This window comes from Odocoileus virginianus, chromosome 10 (genome assembly GCF_023699985.2).
Source record: "Odocoileus virginianus isolate 20LAN1187 ecotype Illinois chromosome 10, Ovbor_1.2, whole genome shotgun sequence".
Lineage (NCBI taxonomy): Eukaryota > Metazoa > Chordata > Mammalia > Artiodactyla > Cervidae > Odocoileus > Odocoileus virginianus.
This window is the reverse complement of record NC_069683.1, coordinates 69,337,387-69,353,491: the sequence shown is the minus strand read 5'-3', so window position 1 is coordinate 69,353,491 and position 16,105 is coordinate 69,337,387. Positions and strand designations below refer to the sequence as shown.

Here is a 16,105-nt window from a genome sequence, read left to right as displayed (position 1 = left end):
TCTCTGAGGAAGGCTTTCTTATTTCTCCTTGCTATTGTTTGGAACTCTGCATTCAAATAGGCATATCTTTCCTTTTCTCCTTTGCTTTTCATCTCTCTTCTTTTCACAGCTACTTGTAAGTCCTCCTCAGACAGCCATTTTGCTTTTTTGCATTTCTTTTTCTTCAGGATGGTCTTGATCCTTGTCTCCTGTACAATGTCACAAACCTGCATCGATAGTTCATCAGGCATTCTATCAGATCTAGTCCCTTAAATCTATTTCTCACTTCCACTGTATAGTTGTAAGGGAAATGATTTACACAGGATTGGGAAACAGGCTCTTGGAGGGCACAGTCAACCATTTTGCTTTTTTGCATTTCTTTTTCTTGGGGATTGGTCTTGATCACTGCCTCCTGTACAATGTCACGAACCTCCATCCATAGTTCTACTCCCATATTTTATTTAAAAGTAGATGTTTATTTAAAAGTAGATATTTAACCTCCAAGTATTTTAAATTTCCTAAAATCTTTTTGCTACTAATTGCTAACAATTATAAATACTTACAGATTATTTGAGACAAGTTTGATCTATCTACCTTAGTATAATTCTGTGTACACTTTAAAAGATATGTACTATGCTGTTATAGAATGTAATCAAGTTATTTTATAAATAAGTTATTTAATAAAGCTGTTCAAGTTTTCCACATTGCTACCGCTTTTCTGTCTAGTATTCTGTCAACTGTTGAGAGAGGTACCTAATGTATTTTTAGACTCTGCTTTTACATGTATAACAGTTTCGTATTACTATATTCTTCTGATGACTTGATAACTTTATCATTATAAAATAAACTTCATTATCCCTCATTATATTCTATGCTTTGAAACTTGCTTTCCCTGATATTAATATAGCTACACAATCATGGCATCTCTTTTTCTATTATTTTGATTTCAACCTATTTCTATCTTATTTAAAGTGCAATGCCTGGATGCGTAATGGCACCTTAGCTGGATTTTGTTGTATGCAATTGGACAAATTTTGCCAAAACTTTTAGTTGGTAACTTTGAAAATATATATCAGTGTAAAAATATTATTTAATGATTTATTTTAAAATTATTTATGGTAGAAATGAGCTTATAAGTAGCTACATATTATAAATAAAAGAAAATTTTAGGGTTTAGGCTGAGCAAAAGAATTCAGTGAGTAAAAAGATGGGTTTAATAACAGTAATTGTCACATCAGTAACATAATAACATAAACATAATATTTATCACACGTATCTCACTCACACAAGTCAATGCCCTTAAAACAGCATACAAGGTCTTCACTGTCTGTTCCTAGCACAAGTCCAACGTCTTTCTGCCAACCATATCATTCTAACCTTTTACTTCTCTGACCACCTTTTCCTTATTTACCAGCCTTCAGTCACACTGGCTTCTCTTTCTCAAAATAATCTTTTGCCTCAGGGTACTTGCTGTTTCCTCTGCCTGAAACTCTCTTCTAGTCGGTATCTAATCTGCAGGGCAATTCCCTCAACGTCTTCAGGACCTTGTCAAATACCACCATATCAAAGATTTCTTCCATAATTCTACCATTTTAACACAAGTAATTTTTCTATACATTTTACATTTATATATAGTGCTCTATATGCTATTAACAGAAATTAATGCCATAACAAATGACTTGTAGAATCTCAGTCACATCGCCAGAAATCAGGCCTGAGCCTTTGTAGTGGGAGCACTCAGTCCAGGACCCTAGGCTGTTGGGAGAACTCGTGACCCAGGGAGTACTAGTAAGAACTCCCAGGAAGGCATCCACCTGTACACAAGACCAGCATCACTCGACTGCCAGTCTCACCCAGCGCAGAACGCCCCACCCAAATAACAAGATAAAAACACACACCCAATTATCAGCAGACAGAATTTCCACAGACACTCTGAAACATACCACCTCACACAACCCTGCTCATCAGAGAGGAAAAAAACAAAAACTCACATCCTCCTACCAGAATGCAGGCACAAGTCACCCCCAACACAAAGCCTACAAAAATGACTGGACCAACTTTACCCGCAGAGGGAAGAAAATAAAAGGAAGAAGGAATATGGCCCTAATGCCTGCCAAGAGAAGACCTCAAACCAGTAAGTCAGAAAAAAATGAAAAGAGAAACAGTGCACAAATGAAGGAACAAGGTAGAAACTCTCAAGCCCAAATAAACAAAGAGGAAATGGGCAAATTATCTGAAAAAGAGTTCAGAATAAAGATAGTAAAGATGATCCAAAATCTTGAAAATAGAATGGAAAAAATGCAAGAATCAATTAACACATTTAACAAGGACCTAGAAGAAATAAAGAATAAACAAACAGAGGTGAATAACATAATTACTGAAATTAAAAACACTCTAGAAGGAATCAATAGTAGAATAACTGAGGCAGAAGAATGGATACATGAGTTGGAAGACAAAATGGTGGAAATAATTGGTGAAGAGCAGAATAAAGGAAAAATAATGAAAAGAACTGAGGACAGTCCTAGAGACCTCTGGGACAATGTTAAATGCACCAACATGTGAATTACAGGGATCTCAGAAGAAGAGAAAAAGAAAGGGTCGGAGAACATTTTTGAAGAAATTATAGATGAAAACTTCCCCAACATGGGAAATGAAATAGTCAATCAAGTCCAAGAAGCACAGAGTATCCCATACAGGCTAAACCCAAAGAGAAACACACTGAGACACACACTAATCAAACTAATCAAGGTTAAACACAAAGGAAGACTATTAAAAGCAGCAAGGAAAAAGCAGCAAGTAACATAGGAGGGAAACTCCATACAATTAACAGCTGAAACCTTTCAGCAGGAACTCTGCAGGTCAGCAGGGAGTGGCAGGATATAAACTTAAAGTACTGAAAGGGAAAAATCTACAACCAAGATTACTCTACTTGGCAAGGATCTCATTTAGAACTGATGAAGAAATCAAAAGCTTTACAGACAAGTAAAAATTAGGAGAATCTAGCACCACTAAATCAACTTTCAAGGAAGGTTAAAGGGACTTCTATAGTCAGGAAGAAAAGAGAAGGAAACCATCTTCAAAAACAAGCCCCCAAATTAAAAAATGTCAGCAGGAACATATGTATATGGCAATAATTACTTTAATACAATGTATACAATGCTCCAACCAAAAGACAGACTGGATGAATGGATATAAAAATAAGAACCATATATATTTCTGGCACAAAAACAAAAATATAGACCAATGGAACAAGATACAAAGCCCAAAGATAATCCCAAGCACCTACAGGCAACTTATCTTTGACAAAGGAGGCAAGTATATACAATGGAGAAAAGATAGTCTCTTCAATAAGTGGTCCTGGGAGAACCTGCATAGCTACGTGTAAAAGAATGAAGTAATAGTTCCTAACACCACACACAAAGATAAACTCAAACCATTTTGAGCTAAATATAAGACCAGAAATTATAAAACTCTTCGAGGAAAACATAGGCAGAACACTATCTGACATAAATTACAGCAAGATCCTCTATGACCCATCTCGTAGAATAATGGAAATTAAAAAAAAAAAAAAAACAGGTGGAATCTAATGAAAAGTTTTGCACAGCAAAGGAAACTATAAGCAAGGTGAAATGACAACCCTCAGAATGGGGGAAAATAACAGCAAAGGAAACAAATGACAAAGAATTAATTTCCAAAATATATTAGCAGTCATGCAATTCAATACCAGAAAAACAAACAACCCAATCAAAAACTGGGAGGAACAATTAAAATAAATAAATTAATTTACAAAAAAAAAAAAACACCTGGAAGACCTAAACAGACATTCCCCAAAGACGACATACAGATGGCTAATAAACACATGAAAAGATGCTCAACATGGCTCATTATTAGAGAAATGCAAATCAAAACTGCAGTGAGATATCACCTCATAGTGGTCAGAATGGCCACCATCAAAAAATCCATGAACAATAAATGCTGGAGAGGGCGGGCAGAAAACGGAACCCTCTAGTACTCTTGGTGGGGATGTAAACTGATACAGCCACTATGGAAGACAGTTTGGAGATTACTTAAAAAACTAGGAACAACACTACCATATGGCCCAGTAATCCCATTACTAGGCATATACCCTGAGGAAACCAAAATTAGAAAAGACACATGTAACATGTACCCCAATGTTCACTGCAGCACTATGTACACCAGCTAGGACATGGAAGCAACCCAGCTGTCCGTCAACATATAAATAGATAAAGAAGCTGTGGTACATGTATACAACAGAATATTAGTCATAAAAAGGAATCCATTTGAGTCAGTTCTAACGAGGTGGATGAACCTACAGCCTGTTCTGCAGAATGAAGTAGGTCAGAAAGAGAAAAACAAAAATGATATATTAATGCATATATATGGAATATAGAAAGATGGTACTGATGAACTTATTTGCAGTGCAGCAACAGAGATGCAGACAGAGAATAGACTTATTGGAAAAGGGCCGTGGTGGGGAGGAAGGAGAGGGTGGAACAAATGGAAACACACATACTACCATATGTGAAAAAGACAGCCAATGGGAATTTGCTCTATGAATTAGGGAACTCAAACCAGGGCTCTGTAACCACCTACAGCTATGGGAAGGGGTGGGAGGTGGGGCGGAGGTTCAAGAGGAAGGGGACACATGTATCCTATGGCTGACTGATGTTGATGTATGGTAGAGACCAACCCAATATTGTAAAGCAATTATCCATCAATTAAAAATAAATAAAGAGTACATAACATGAACATTATGGAAAAATAAGTGGAAAAATTGTGAAAAAAATAAGTATACAACCTGAACATCTACATTTATTCTAGTGGAAAATCCTTCAGATAATAGAGTAATCCAACCAGTCCATCCTAAAGGAAATCAGTCCTGAATATTCACTGGAAGGACTGATGCTCAAGCTGAAACTCCAATACTTTGCCCACCTGATACAAAGAATTGACTCATTGGAAAATATCCTGATGCTGAGAAAGACTGAAGGCAGGAGGAGAAGGGGCCAACAGAGGATGCGATGGTTGGATGGCATCACCAACTCAATGGACATGAGTTGGAGCACGCTCCAGGAGATGGTGAAGGTCAGGGAAGTCTGGTGTGCTGCTTCCATGGAGTCACAATGAGTCAGACACGACTGAGTGACTGAGCAACAAGCAGACCAGGGACTCTCTGATGTCAATGGCTAAGACTCTGTACCCCCAACACAGGGGCTCTGATTCAGTCAGGAAACTATATCTCACATGCCACATGCCACTAAGAGCTCGCATGCCACAACTAAAGATCCTGCAGGCTTCATGAAGAATGAAGCTTCTGTGGATCGCAATGAAGATCCAGCACAGCCAAATAAATAAATTAAAAAAAAAATACAATAGACCTCACCTTACCTTTAAAAAGGGAAATCTTTACTCTTCCTCTACCCTTAATATATCTATCTTTTGGAACACTGGGAAGTCTAGTTAAATCTATAGTATTTTTTAATTTGAAAAAAACAGAAACCATAAATCTGAGTTTTTAGGCTTAATATTTGACAAAAGGAAGTGCTATTTTTCAAATCTCATGGTTTTCTTTTATACTCTTGTGGAGAAGATTTTTGAAACTATAGTTTGATTTTCTAACATTTTTTCAATCATTGATGGCTTCCCCTGACTCTTCCAAAGGCAGGACTAAGTCAACTCTTAGAGGATTCAGGCAGGACCTGAACTACTGTGAGAAACAAGATCATCTTGTACACAGTACTTATTTTTTAGTGTGGCAAGCCAGGAATTTATATAGTGTACCCTATATATAGGCTCCCTCTTAATAATCAATTCTAATTTATGATTATTCTAAGTTCTTATTAAGACCAATTCTTCACATTTACACAGCAACTGATTTCCTCTTGTCTTTCCAAGAACTGTACTTCTTAAATTATTTTCTTCCTTCTTGCACCATTATTTTTCCTCTTTTATGGGATACACACATGGTGAAACAGGTCCCATTAAAAACCAAACCAAAAAAACACCCCCGTGGTCTTTCTCCTCATCAGCTACTATCCTATTTATCTGTACCACTTCATAACAAAGGTCTCTAAAAAGGGCCTGGTGCACTGGGAAGACCCAGAACGATCGGGTGGAGAGGGAGGTGGGAGGGGGGACCGGGATGGGGAATACATGTAAATCCATGGCTAATTCATTTCACTGTATGACAAAAACTACTGTAATGATGTAAAGTAATTAGCCTCCAACTAATAAAAATAAATGGAAAAAAAAATAAAATAAAATAAATTTAAAAAATAAAAAACTGTCTAATCTCCTCTATAGTATTTGAGATAGCTGCTGACTTGGACTTTTTTAAAACACTTATTTTCTTGACTTCTCGATCACCGCAAGCACCTCTTCTTTTTCTGTCTTGCTGACTGTCCCTTCTCGGTGTCCTTGATTGGCTCCTCTTCCTTTCCTGGACTTCCTGATACTGGAGTGTTCTAAGGACCATTCATTCTACAGTCTTAAAGATCAGCTTTCTATGCTCATGACTCCCACTCCTACCTGTTTCCTGTCACTTACTTTTCTGACATTTCCACCAGGATGTTTAAAAGGTATCTAAACATGTTCAAATCAGAACTCTTAACATGCAAGACCACCTTCCTTTTCCCTAAGGCATCTGCTCTACCAACAGAATCCTTCAGCTCAGTGAAAAATTCAACTGATTGTTCAGGCCAAAACCTTGAAATCACTTTCGTGTCTTTCTCCCATGTCCCACAGCCAAATTCACAGATCTGATATAAAAACCTTAGCATGTCTTCATTTCCACAGCCACCATCTTGATCCATAACACCAATATAATGTCACTTGGATTACTGCAATAACTTCTTAACTAGCTAGCCCGTTTCCTGATTATGGTTGATTTTCCCTCAGATATTTTCATGGTTTGATTTCTTAACTTCATTCAAGTCTCTATTTAAACATCACCTCCTAAGAAAGGCCTTACCTGACCACTCATGCTGAAGTCTCTCCTGTTTCCACCTACTTCCTTTCTAACATCTTTAATCTTTATCAATTTACTCTACAGCATCTTGATACTTATTAGAAATAAAGTTCAGTTCAGTTTCAATATTTAGCCAAGATCTACTATTTACCTTCATCTTTTGGTAGGCTCAATAGACAGATGCTTACTTTAAAACTGTCCTGACATTTCCAGAAATGAATAATATAAAATGTATATAAGTACAGATGTTATTACCCTAGCTAATAACATTACAAATGCCAAAAGGTATGATATTTAGATAAATATTAGATTATATACTATCACATATAAATGGGCATTTTATATGCTATTTTGAGTGAAAATAACTCTATATGTGCTCTGTAGGTTGAAATTCTCTTAGTCTAAACTGCAAATACGTATTTGTTATTGTTAAAAGTAATGTTTTACAAATAATCATGAAAACTGTAAATTTAAAATAAAAAAATTAAGAACTCTATAGCTTAATAAATAGGGAAATTGAAAATTGCACATATTAAGAGAGAATATATTAATAATAGCTAGAAAAGTTTAAGGAAAAATGTTGAAAGCATTTTCATCAAAGCACATTAATAAAAATTAAACTAATATAGAGTATGTTATACATATTTGACTATATTTAAATCTTTGTAAAATTATTTGACATATTTGCATTTGCACACTAAATAAAAGTATTTTTTTAGAACAAAATTTAATTGTAGGTTATTTAGTACTGTTTAAACATGAGTCCTTCAAAGGGAAGACCTACTTGGGAATATTTTCTATCTTGTGAGAGTGGAATATCATCTTTGCCATCTTGAATTTTCTCAAGGAAAAAAAAAATGCCCTGTTATCATTTACAAAAAAATTCAATATAAATCATCTATAATCAGACATAAATCTTTTTAAATATAGAAAATAAATTACATACATCAAATATTTTTCACTTATATAGTTTCAAAACAATAGACATTAAAAGAAATATTTATTTAGGAACAATTTTTCACTGAGGTTTTGAATTTGTGAAGGTTAGAAAAAGCTTGACAAAGTCATTAATATAGATTAACAATCATTTTCAGGACATGAGGACAAGTGGTTTTGAGATTTCTTTAAGCTGTGGATCTTACTTTCAAGGTTCTTCCTAAAAAACATATTACTGAAATATATTTTCCTAAACTGTTTTTACTATTCACAAACAAGCTAATATTATTAGAAGTGTCATTAAGTATACTTTAATATTATGTGCAATAGACAAGTTAGCACATATATAGACAAACATATGAAAGTTCTTTTAAAGTATGACAATATGTAAATTAGCAATGAAACCAATCACTGCTTTTCTTGCTTGTGGCAGGTTTTCCAGTTTCAGATAGCTAATAGCAAAGTGAACCTGATAGAAGATACATTACCGAATGGAAAATCAGCATGCAATTATTGTTGACAGTGGAATACATGTGGTGAAGACTATGAATGATTTAGGAAACAAAAGTATACATTTTGTTTGCAATTTTCCACTAGGTTTTCAGAAATAATTCTAGTATTTAACAGGACAGACATTAAACTACAGTAGAAAAACTGTCAACTACTTTCACTGTTCTTTAACAAAAGATAAAAACTATATGACATAAAAAACATTTTGCAATTGTCTTGCTATGTTATTACTAAACTATGTTCAAACAAGATGTAATAGAAGCCTTTAAATGGTAAAAATGGCTTCATGGACCAAGGAAAGCCTTGAAACACTGTTTTGAAAATAAGGGTACCAAGAAAGCAGATATTACTATCACTGGTTACTTGCAGAGAAAGTAATTTGTTTGCTAGAACCTGCCAATTCTTCAAAAAACCAAACTTGTCTTCAGAGTTTAAATTCTCTGCGTGTTTTCAGCTGTAAAGATCCTCCTACTATGATGCTCCAGGAAGATGCTGAAATTGGTATGCATGTAATAAAAGCTGAGATGCAGATAAAAATTCAGGGAAGATTCTGTTATCTTGAAAGCCAATTATGTTGCTATATTGTCACATGGTTTATAGGACTGCTTCTATAAAACCACAGATCATCATAGACCACTGTTTAGTATTCCAAATGTGCAAGACAGTTGACTATAGGCAGAATTTATCAGATGACAGCATTGGGAAATTACTGTCCTCTACAAAATTTGACTCCTAAAATTCTATAATTCTACTGTTACAGTAAAAGCTATATTTTAGTGGATAAAATTTCAGATATACTATATTAAGTTCATTCTATAATGGTGATAAGCCAGTTTAAAGTTTGGCTGTATATTAATCTTACATCTCAGAATTTTGGCAAAGATATATTTTTCTATGCTATTAAAATTTACTGTAATTATTTATTATATATCTCCTTCACTATGCAGAGATTCTTATTGGCAGAATAATAAATGGCACATAATAAAAACTCAGTAAATGCTCACTGAATGATGAACAAATTAATGAATATGAATAAAAGACATCCATAAGGTAGCTCTTTTAGGTGAGTATAGTACATAAAAATAAAGATGCTGGAGTTTTGACCACATGCAGACTACTTTTTCAATTTTGTTCACGTTAAGTCTTACTGAATACCTAGTTTGTGTAAAACACTATAGAAATGGCTGTGAAAGTTACTGAGTTAGGGGAAAAAAAAGCTTCCCTTTTTAGGAATGAGATGGATTCAGGAATGAGAGGATGAGATGGCTGGATGTCACTCAATGGACATGAGTCTGAGTAAACTTCAGGAGCTGGTGATGGACAGGGTATGCTGCAGTCCATGGGGCTGCAAAGAGTTGGACACGACTGAGCGACTGAACTGAACTGAACTTCTCAGGAATGCAAAGCAGTGTAGAACCTTACAAAACAGATTAAGACATCTCAGAAAATGAATAAAAAGTAAACATGTAATTCTAATAAGATTACTTTTAAAGTTCAGGATCTTAGGAGAAAATGAAACAAGTCTTCAAATGTTAGATGGTGGAGTAGAATATAAAGTTAAACTATAGTGTTTACTGGGTAGATTTAGACAGCTAAAATCTCAGAAATATATCATGGGTACTACAAAAATACATCTCTGCAGGGTGAATCATGATGATTGGGAAACATGAAAGAGATCTATGTCACTATGATTGAGAATAACCCAAATATTGACTGAATCAGTTATTTATTCAGCAGATATTTACTGAAAAAACCTACTTGTGTAAACCACTATTCTACATGCTTGGACAGAGCAGTGAACAGACAAATATCTCTGTCCATATCAAGTTTCCATTTTCATGGAGGGATACAAATAAACAAATAAATAACCAAGTAAATATACAGAATACTACATATGCTATGAAAAAAATTTGAAAGGGAAACAGTATGAGAAGTATCAAGGAAGGGGAAGGTTATGATCTGAAATAGCATGTCAGGGAAGGCCTTACTGAGAAGGTGATATCTGAGCAGAGACCTGAAGGAGATAAACTTCCTTACACACACAAAAGAAAGAAAGAAAGAGGAACTTCCTTGTAGGTATCTGAGAGAGAGCATTCTAGACAGAAGAAACAGCAAGAATAAAACTCCTCTGGGGGAGTGTGCCAAGCCAGTCACTGAGGAGCAGTGGGACCAGCACAGCTGGAAGAGGGCAAATTAGGGGCAGAGAGTAAGAGGGGAGATCAGAGGCAACCGGCCAGATCTTGGCAGGATTGTTTCTCTGAACAGAGACATCATGGAGAAATGCCCAAGAGAGGAGTGGTACAATCTGACACATTAGCCGGGATATTTAGACTGCTGGGTTGAGAACGGAACAGACAGGAGACTAGGGGGGAAGCAGGCCTATGCAGGAGGCAGCTGCACTAGTAATGATGTCCATCAAAGCAGGAGCCGCGAAAGCGGTGAGAAGTGTCTCTGAATATGTTTTGAATATGTGGTCAAGGTAATTTTTCTGACTGCCTGGATGCAGTGTATGGAAAGAGTCCTCGATGATTCTAAGACTTTGGGCCTATGCCACTGGAAGGGGGGAGGTGTCATTTACTTTTAAGGAACGACTGCAGATAGCACAAGCTTTGCAATAAAGGGCAGGAGTTCAGTTTTGAATATAAGTTTGAGATGTTTATTAAACATCCAAGTGAAAATCTGAGAATAACCAAAGTTTAGATGGCATTCAAAGTCCTGAGATCACTTTAGGAGGAACACAGATGGAAAAGGTCACAGGGCTGTGCTCTCGGGAATCCAGTCAGAGATGAGGAAAGGGAAAGCCAGAGAAGCAGACAGGTAAGGAAGAAAGAGAAGTATGTGGTGACCCTGGGCCTAAATTATAAAAAGGTTTCAAGGGATACAGAGTGACGATCTTTTACACGTTGCTGATAGATGTGATCAACAACTCTGGATGTTATTATAGAAAGGAAACTTCAGTGTAAGTTCTGCCATTTATCATATAAATTTTGTAAATTATTCTAGAATATGGGGCTTACTTTTCCCATCTTTAAAAATGGAAATCAAAGTATCTACCTCATATGCTAAATATTCCTGCTGCTGCTGCTGCTGCTGCTAAGTCGCTTCAGTCGTGTCCGACTCTGTGTGACCCCATAGATGGCAGCCCACCAGGCTCCCCCATCCCTGGGATTCTCCAGGCAAGAACACTGGAGTGGGTTGCCATTTCCTTCTCCAATGCATGAAAGGGAAAAGTGAAAGTGAAGTCGCTCAGTCGTGTCTGACTCTTAGGGACCCCATGGACTGCAGCCTACCAGGCTCCTCCGTCCATGGGATTTTCCAGGCAAGAGTGCTGGAGTGGGGTGCCAGTGCCTTCTCCGTTAAATATTCCTAATTCCACTTAAAGCACAAGTATGTCTGACAACGAAAATGTGCTCACTTCATATAAAACTTCATTTCTCTTTCTATCCTTCACTAGATCATTTAAAAAGTTTGAATATATGCTGAATATATGTTTGAAATGGCACACCAAAAGGCAAGAAAGTGATCTGAAGCTCAAATATAGTTAACTAGTACATTTTACTGCTAGGGAAGTGAGAAGAGCTATTTAGATGAATCCCAAAAGGGTGTAAAAAGCCACATTTCTAGATTTAGAAATTGTAGTCTGACGTATTAGTGATAATTAAGATGAAAGGGGAAGAAACAAGAGCTAGAGGCTCACTGATTTGTTCCAATGGAGAATTAGTTTTCTTGAAGTGGGCAGAAATAAAATGTATGTGAAAAGTTAAAGTAATCCATGTTGTCAAGGTAACAACAAGCATTTTTACAGACATGCAAGAAACTACGTATCTGTATTTGTTTAGTAATATTCATTTATTGGCTGTGCTGGGACTTCCGGGTTTTCTCCAGCGCATCTTCCTGTACCAGGGATCACATTCAAGTCCCCTGCACTGCCAAGTGTATCCTTAACCACAGGACCACCAGGGAAGTCCTATGTACCTATATATTTGAAAGAAAGGTGGGAAGTAGCATCTAAAAAGATTTTCAGAAAAACACATGAGTAAAGGAGGTGTAGGAGCTGATGCCTATATTAGGGAAAATTACGCTTCCCAGCATTCCATGGTGGAAGGGGTTGGAAGGAGACAGAATTTTTAATTGCTAAATGAGTGAAAGTAAGAAATGTAAATTCTGTGAGGCAGAAACTGTATCTATTTACCAACCACTGTATCTTCAGTACTTCACTCAGAGCTTAGCATAAAGTTGCTGCTTACCATATGTTCAACTCACAATAAATGAATGCCACATTGCCTCTGGTCACTCTTACCTTATTTACACAAAATCCCTGTAATGAATGGCACTATATATAACACTTGCAGTAACTTATTCTGTTTCTTATGTTATGCCTGAAGTTAAAGGCTCTAGGATTTTAATCTATGGTTGGGACTGAGCTCAACCTGCTTCATACCTGCTTGGAAGCAGTCTGACCATCACAACTGCACAGAAGCCAAAAGCTGCCATTTTCACCGATGTCTGAAAACAGTACTTTGAATTTTCCCTGCCCTCCCCAAATTCTCAATCCTTTCTTCCCCACCTAAGGAGCCATACTGTTCCTCTCAACTTTGTGAGTTGCTCTGGTTACTTCTCTGTGAAAAGTAAAGGGCACAAATAAAATCAAAGAACCTAGAAGACCCTTGGAAAAACTAGATGGAAAGTGGATCCCAACATTAAAGTTTATCTCAGGGAAATGAATATCTGTACATTTATAACTAAAAACAAAATATTGAGGCATAAAAACAATAGAAAATATATCCTTAAGTGGTGATGCACTTATTATTGTTCCCTACATAGGAAGATAAGATAAGCTATGGCCAAGCTGGAAAATTATCCTGAGGGTTAAGAGGATATTTCATCATTATAATTAAGGCTAAATGCCAATAAAGCTTTTAAGAAAATCACACAGTAAAAAATTTTCAGTTTTGACGACCAGTATATAATATGCTTAGTATTAATAATCAGGCCAGAAATTTGTAATAAATTATGTAAATTGTTTTAAATGATATTAATTTCAGTATCAATGATACATTTATTGTTACATGTACATAGCATAATTATTAAGCATACTTATACATAGAGTATAATAAGAGCTGCCAATCTGCAGCAAATAACATTTTTTGCTTTCTACAAAAATAATCTAATGCAAATAATGCTGACAAATACATGAAATGATGAAGAATCACAGCCATGCAATTACAACATACCAAGGACTTCAGAGCACTTCTATATCTTTATAATGGCAGTGATGGGCTATTTGTCCTTCCTCTCCTGCCTTCTCTATCATTCCCTCCATTCTTTTGGCTTTTATTGATAGATCAGATAGATAGGTAGACAGACAGAGAGCAGCATAAAGAAAGTAAGCAAATCTGAGTCCCTGCCTCATTCTTCTTTACCTGCTAATTTTTAATTTCATTTTCAGATCCTGTAATTTCCTCTCCAATAATCCTACAAATGAGAGATGGATTACATTAGAAGCCAAACAAACATTCAGATGAGCCCTGACCCCTTCAAAGGAGTACCATTTGCAGACTGGCAAGACAGAGTAAGAAGAGATGAAAATACAGAACAAGGCAAGGCCCCCCTAGAGGAAGTGTCTAAAGAGATGAGAGCAGATGAAATCAAGTAGAAACTTCTAGGGATGAGCTTCAACAGCAGAACGTCAAATACTTTTACATTAGAACAAAGATGATGGGTGTGAATTTAGACAAATTTGTAGTGGGTTAGGGTAGGCATTCTCAAGTGGTCATATTCCATAGCTTGAATTTTCTCTGTAAAGTGAAAAGCAGGGTGTTCTGCTAAGGGAAAAGTTAAAGATGTGGATAGATATGTGCACTACCAAAAAAAATTGAATGAAGATAACTGAATCTAGAGGGACACTGATCAAGTTGCTCATAATAAGTTGTAATAAGTCGATGTGACAAAGAACATTATTTTTGAAGCAGTGTAACAAGCAGAGAAGAAGGCAGTAAGACAGTACAAAAACCACACAGGAAAAGGGGTACCTTGCATGTACCAACTAACTAATTTGTTATTACTTAAAAAAAAATCACCCTGTCTTCATCCTTCTATCTCATTCCTTATTCTGTTCAATTTTCCTTCAGGTACCTGACTGGGTCACTCTGAAAACATTTGATCAATTTGGGAAAAAAAAAAAAAAACAGAAAAAACAGCTCCCTATGAAGGGGACACACCATATAAAGGGGACACACCCTAAAGCAATTAGTCACAGTCATGAATGAGCTTCAGTTTCAGTTGACATCTCTATGTTCCATCTAAATTATCTCAAAAATTATGAAAACCCACACTACACAGACAGAACACAGTTGTTTTTTTTTTAGGAGTGCAATATAAAATCACAGATGACAGAACAAGAAAGGAATATATGGTGCTTTGTGTACAAAATCATAATACTTTCACTAGTTGCTAGCAGAATGGTTAACAATATGAAGGTTTATAATGTAACTGTCATATAGTCATATAATACAATTACTAAATAATCTCGTCTTACCTGTATGGCAAGGGCACGAGCTACAAGACCTCTAAGGTATTGTAACGGGTCTTCAGGACCTTCCCATTTGCTTTGCCATGTGAGAGGACACTGAATTTTAAAAGGATAAAAATTAAGTTTACACATATAATATTACATATAAAAGACCTTTCAACATTTGTGTGATAGGGAAAATATTTTGGCATATTCACATTATGTGTATTAATTCATGAATTAATTTCATTCAGATATGTCTGTTTCTTTGATCTTGTATCATTAAAACTGAGTGATATAAAAAGTCAGAACAAATTAACCTGTTTTCCAAAAAGGAAATATTTTTAAGTAAAAATGCTTGAAAGAATAAACAAATGAACTTAAATGAGTATATTGAAAGTAGCAAATCATGTTTTCTTGAAATAATATTTAATGCATAATAAAATGAAACTAAATTTAACAAGTTTATTTTATAAGTGATAAAAGGCAAAAAACAACCTGTCTTGTGTCCCTACAGAATTTATTTAAATTATAAATAAAGCATTGTAACAGAAATTTTATCTCCCAAACCACACCAAGATATATTATAAAAAGAGAATAAAAAGAAAATATTATAATTAAAAGCTTTCTAAAAAGTTATGTTTTAAATATCTGATCTTCTTTTAACTGACATTCTCCATTAACACATTCATTACAATATACCTTCTCTGTGAGAGCTTTATGTTAGTTGCTCAGTCATGGCCAACTCTTTGTGACCCCATGGACTGTAGCCCACCAAGTTCTTCTGTCCATGGGATTCTCCAGGCAAGAATAATGGAGTGGGTTGCCATTTCCTCCTCCAGGGGATCTTCCTGGCCCAGAGATCGAATCGGGTTTCCTGCATTGCAGGTGGACTCCTTACCATAGTCTCAGCCAACAGAGAAGCCCCATGAAAGCTTTATATATTTTCCAAATATTATGCAAATGTCATTCAAACTTAATATTTACTTTTCTGAAGTGGAAATAATAAGGAGAATCCATCAATTTCTTAACCTCAAACACTGTCTGATTACATACTGAACAACTAACTCACACTAGAGAGTGAAGTAAGCTTTCTTAGGAATATGTACCTAAGTGCTGTGAACTGAAACAGGTGTGGTGATTTTATGTTTATTTTAAATTTTTAAAAATTTACTTCTAAT

At 35.7% G+C, this 16,105-nt stretch overlaps 1 protein-coding gene across 3 annotated transcripts in view; it reads right to left on the bottom strand.

The window, feature by feature from the left end:
- DYNC2H1 (dynein cytoplasmic 2 heavy chain 1) overlaps positions 1 to 16,105 on the bottom strand; it is a 385,810-nt gene that overhangs the window by 42,663 nt on the left and 327,042 nt on the right. For all 3 annotated transcript variants that reach the window (XM_070473685.1, XM_070473686.1, XM_020900373.2), the window contains one exon: positions 14,952 to 15,041. In XM_070473685.1, coding sequence (XP_070329786.1) covers positions 14,952 to 15,041 — 90 coding nt within the window. The remainder of the gene's footprint in view (positions 1 to 14,951; positions 15,042 to 16,105) is intronic.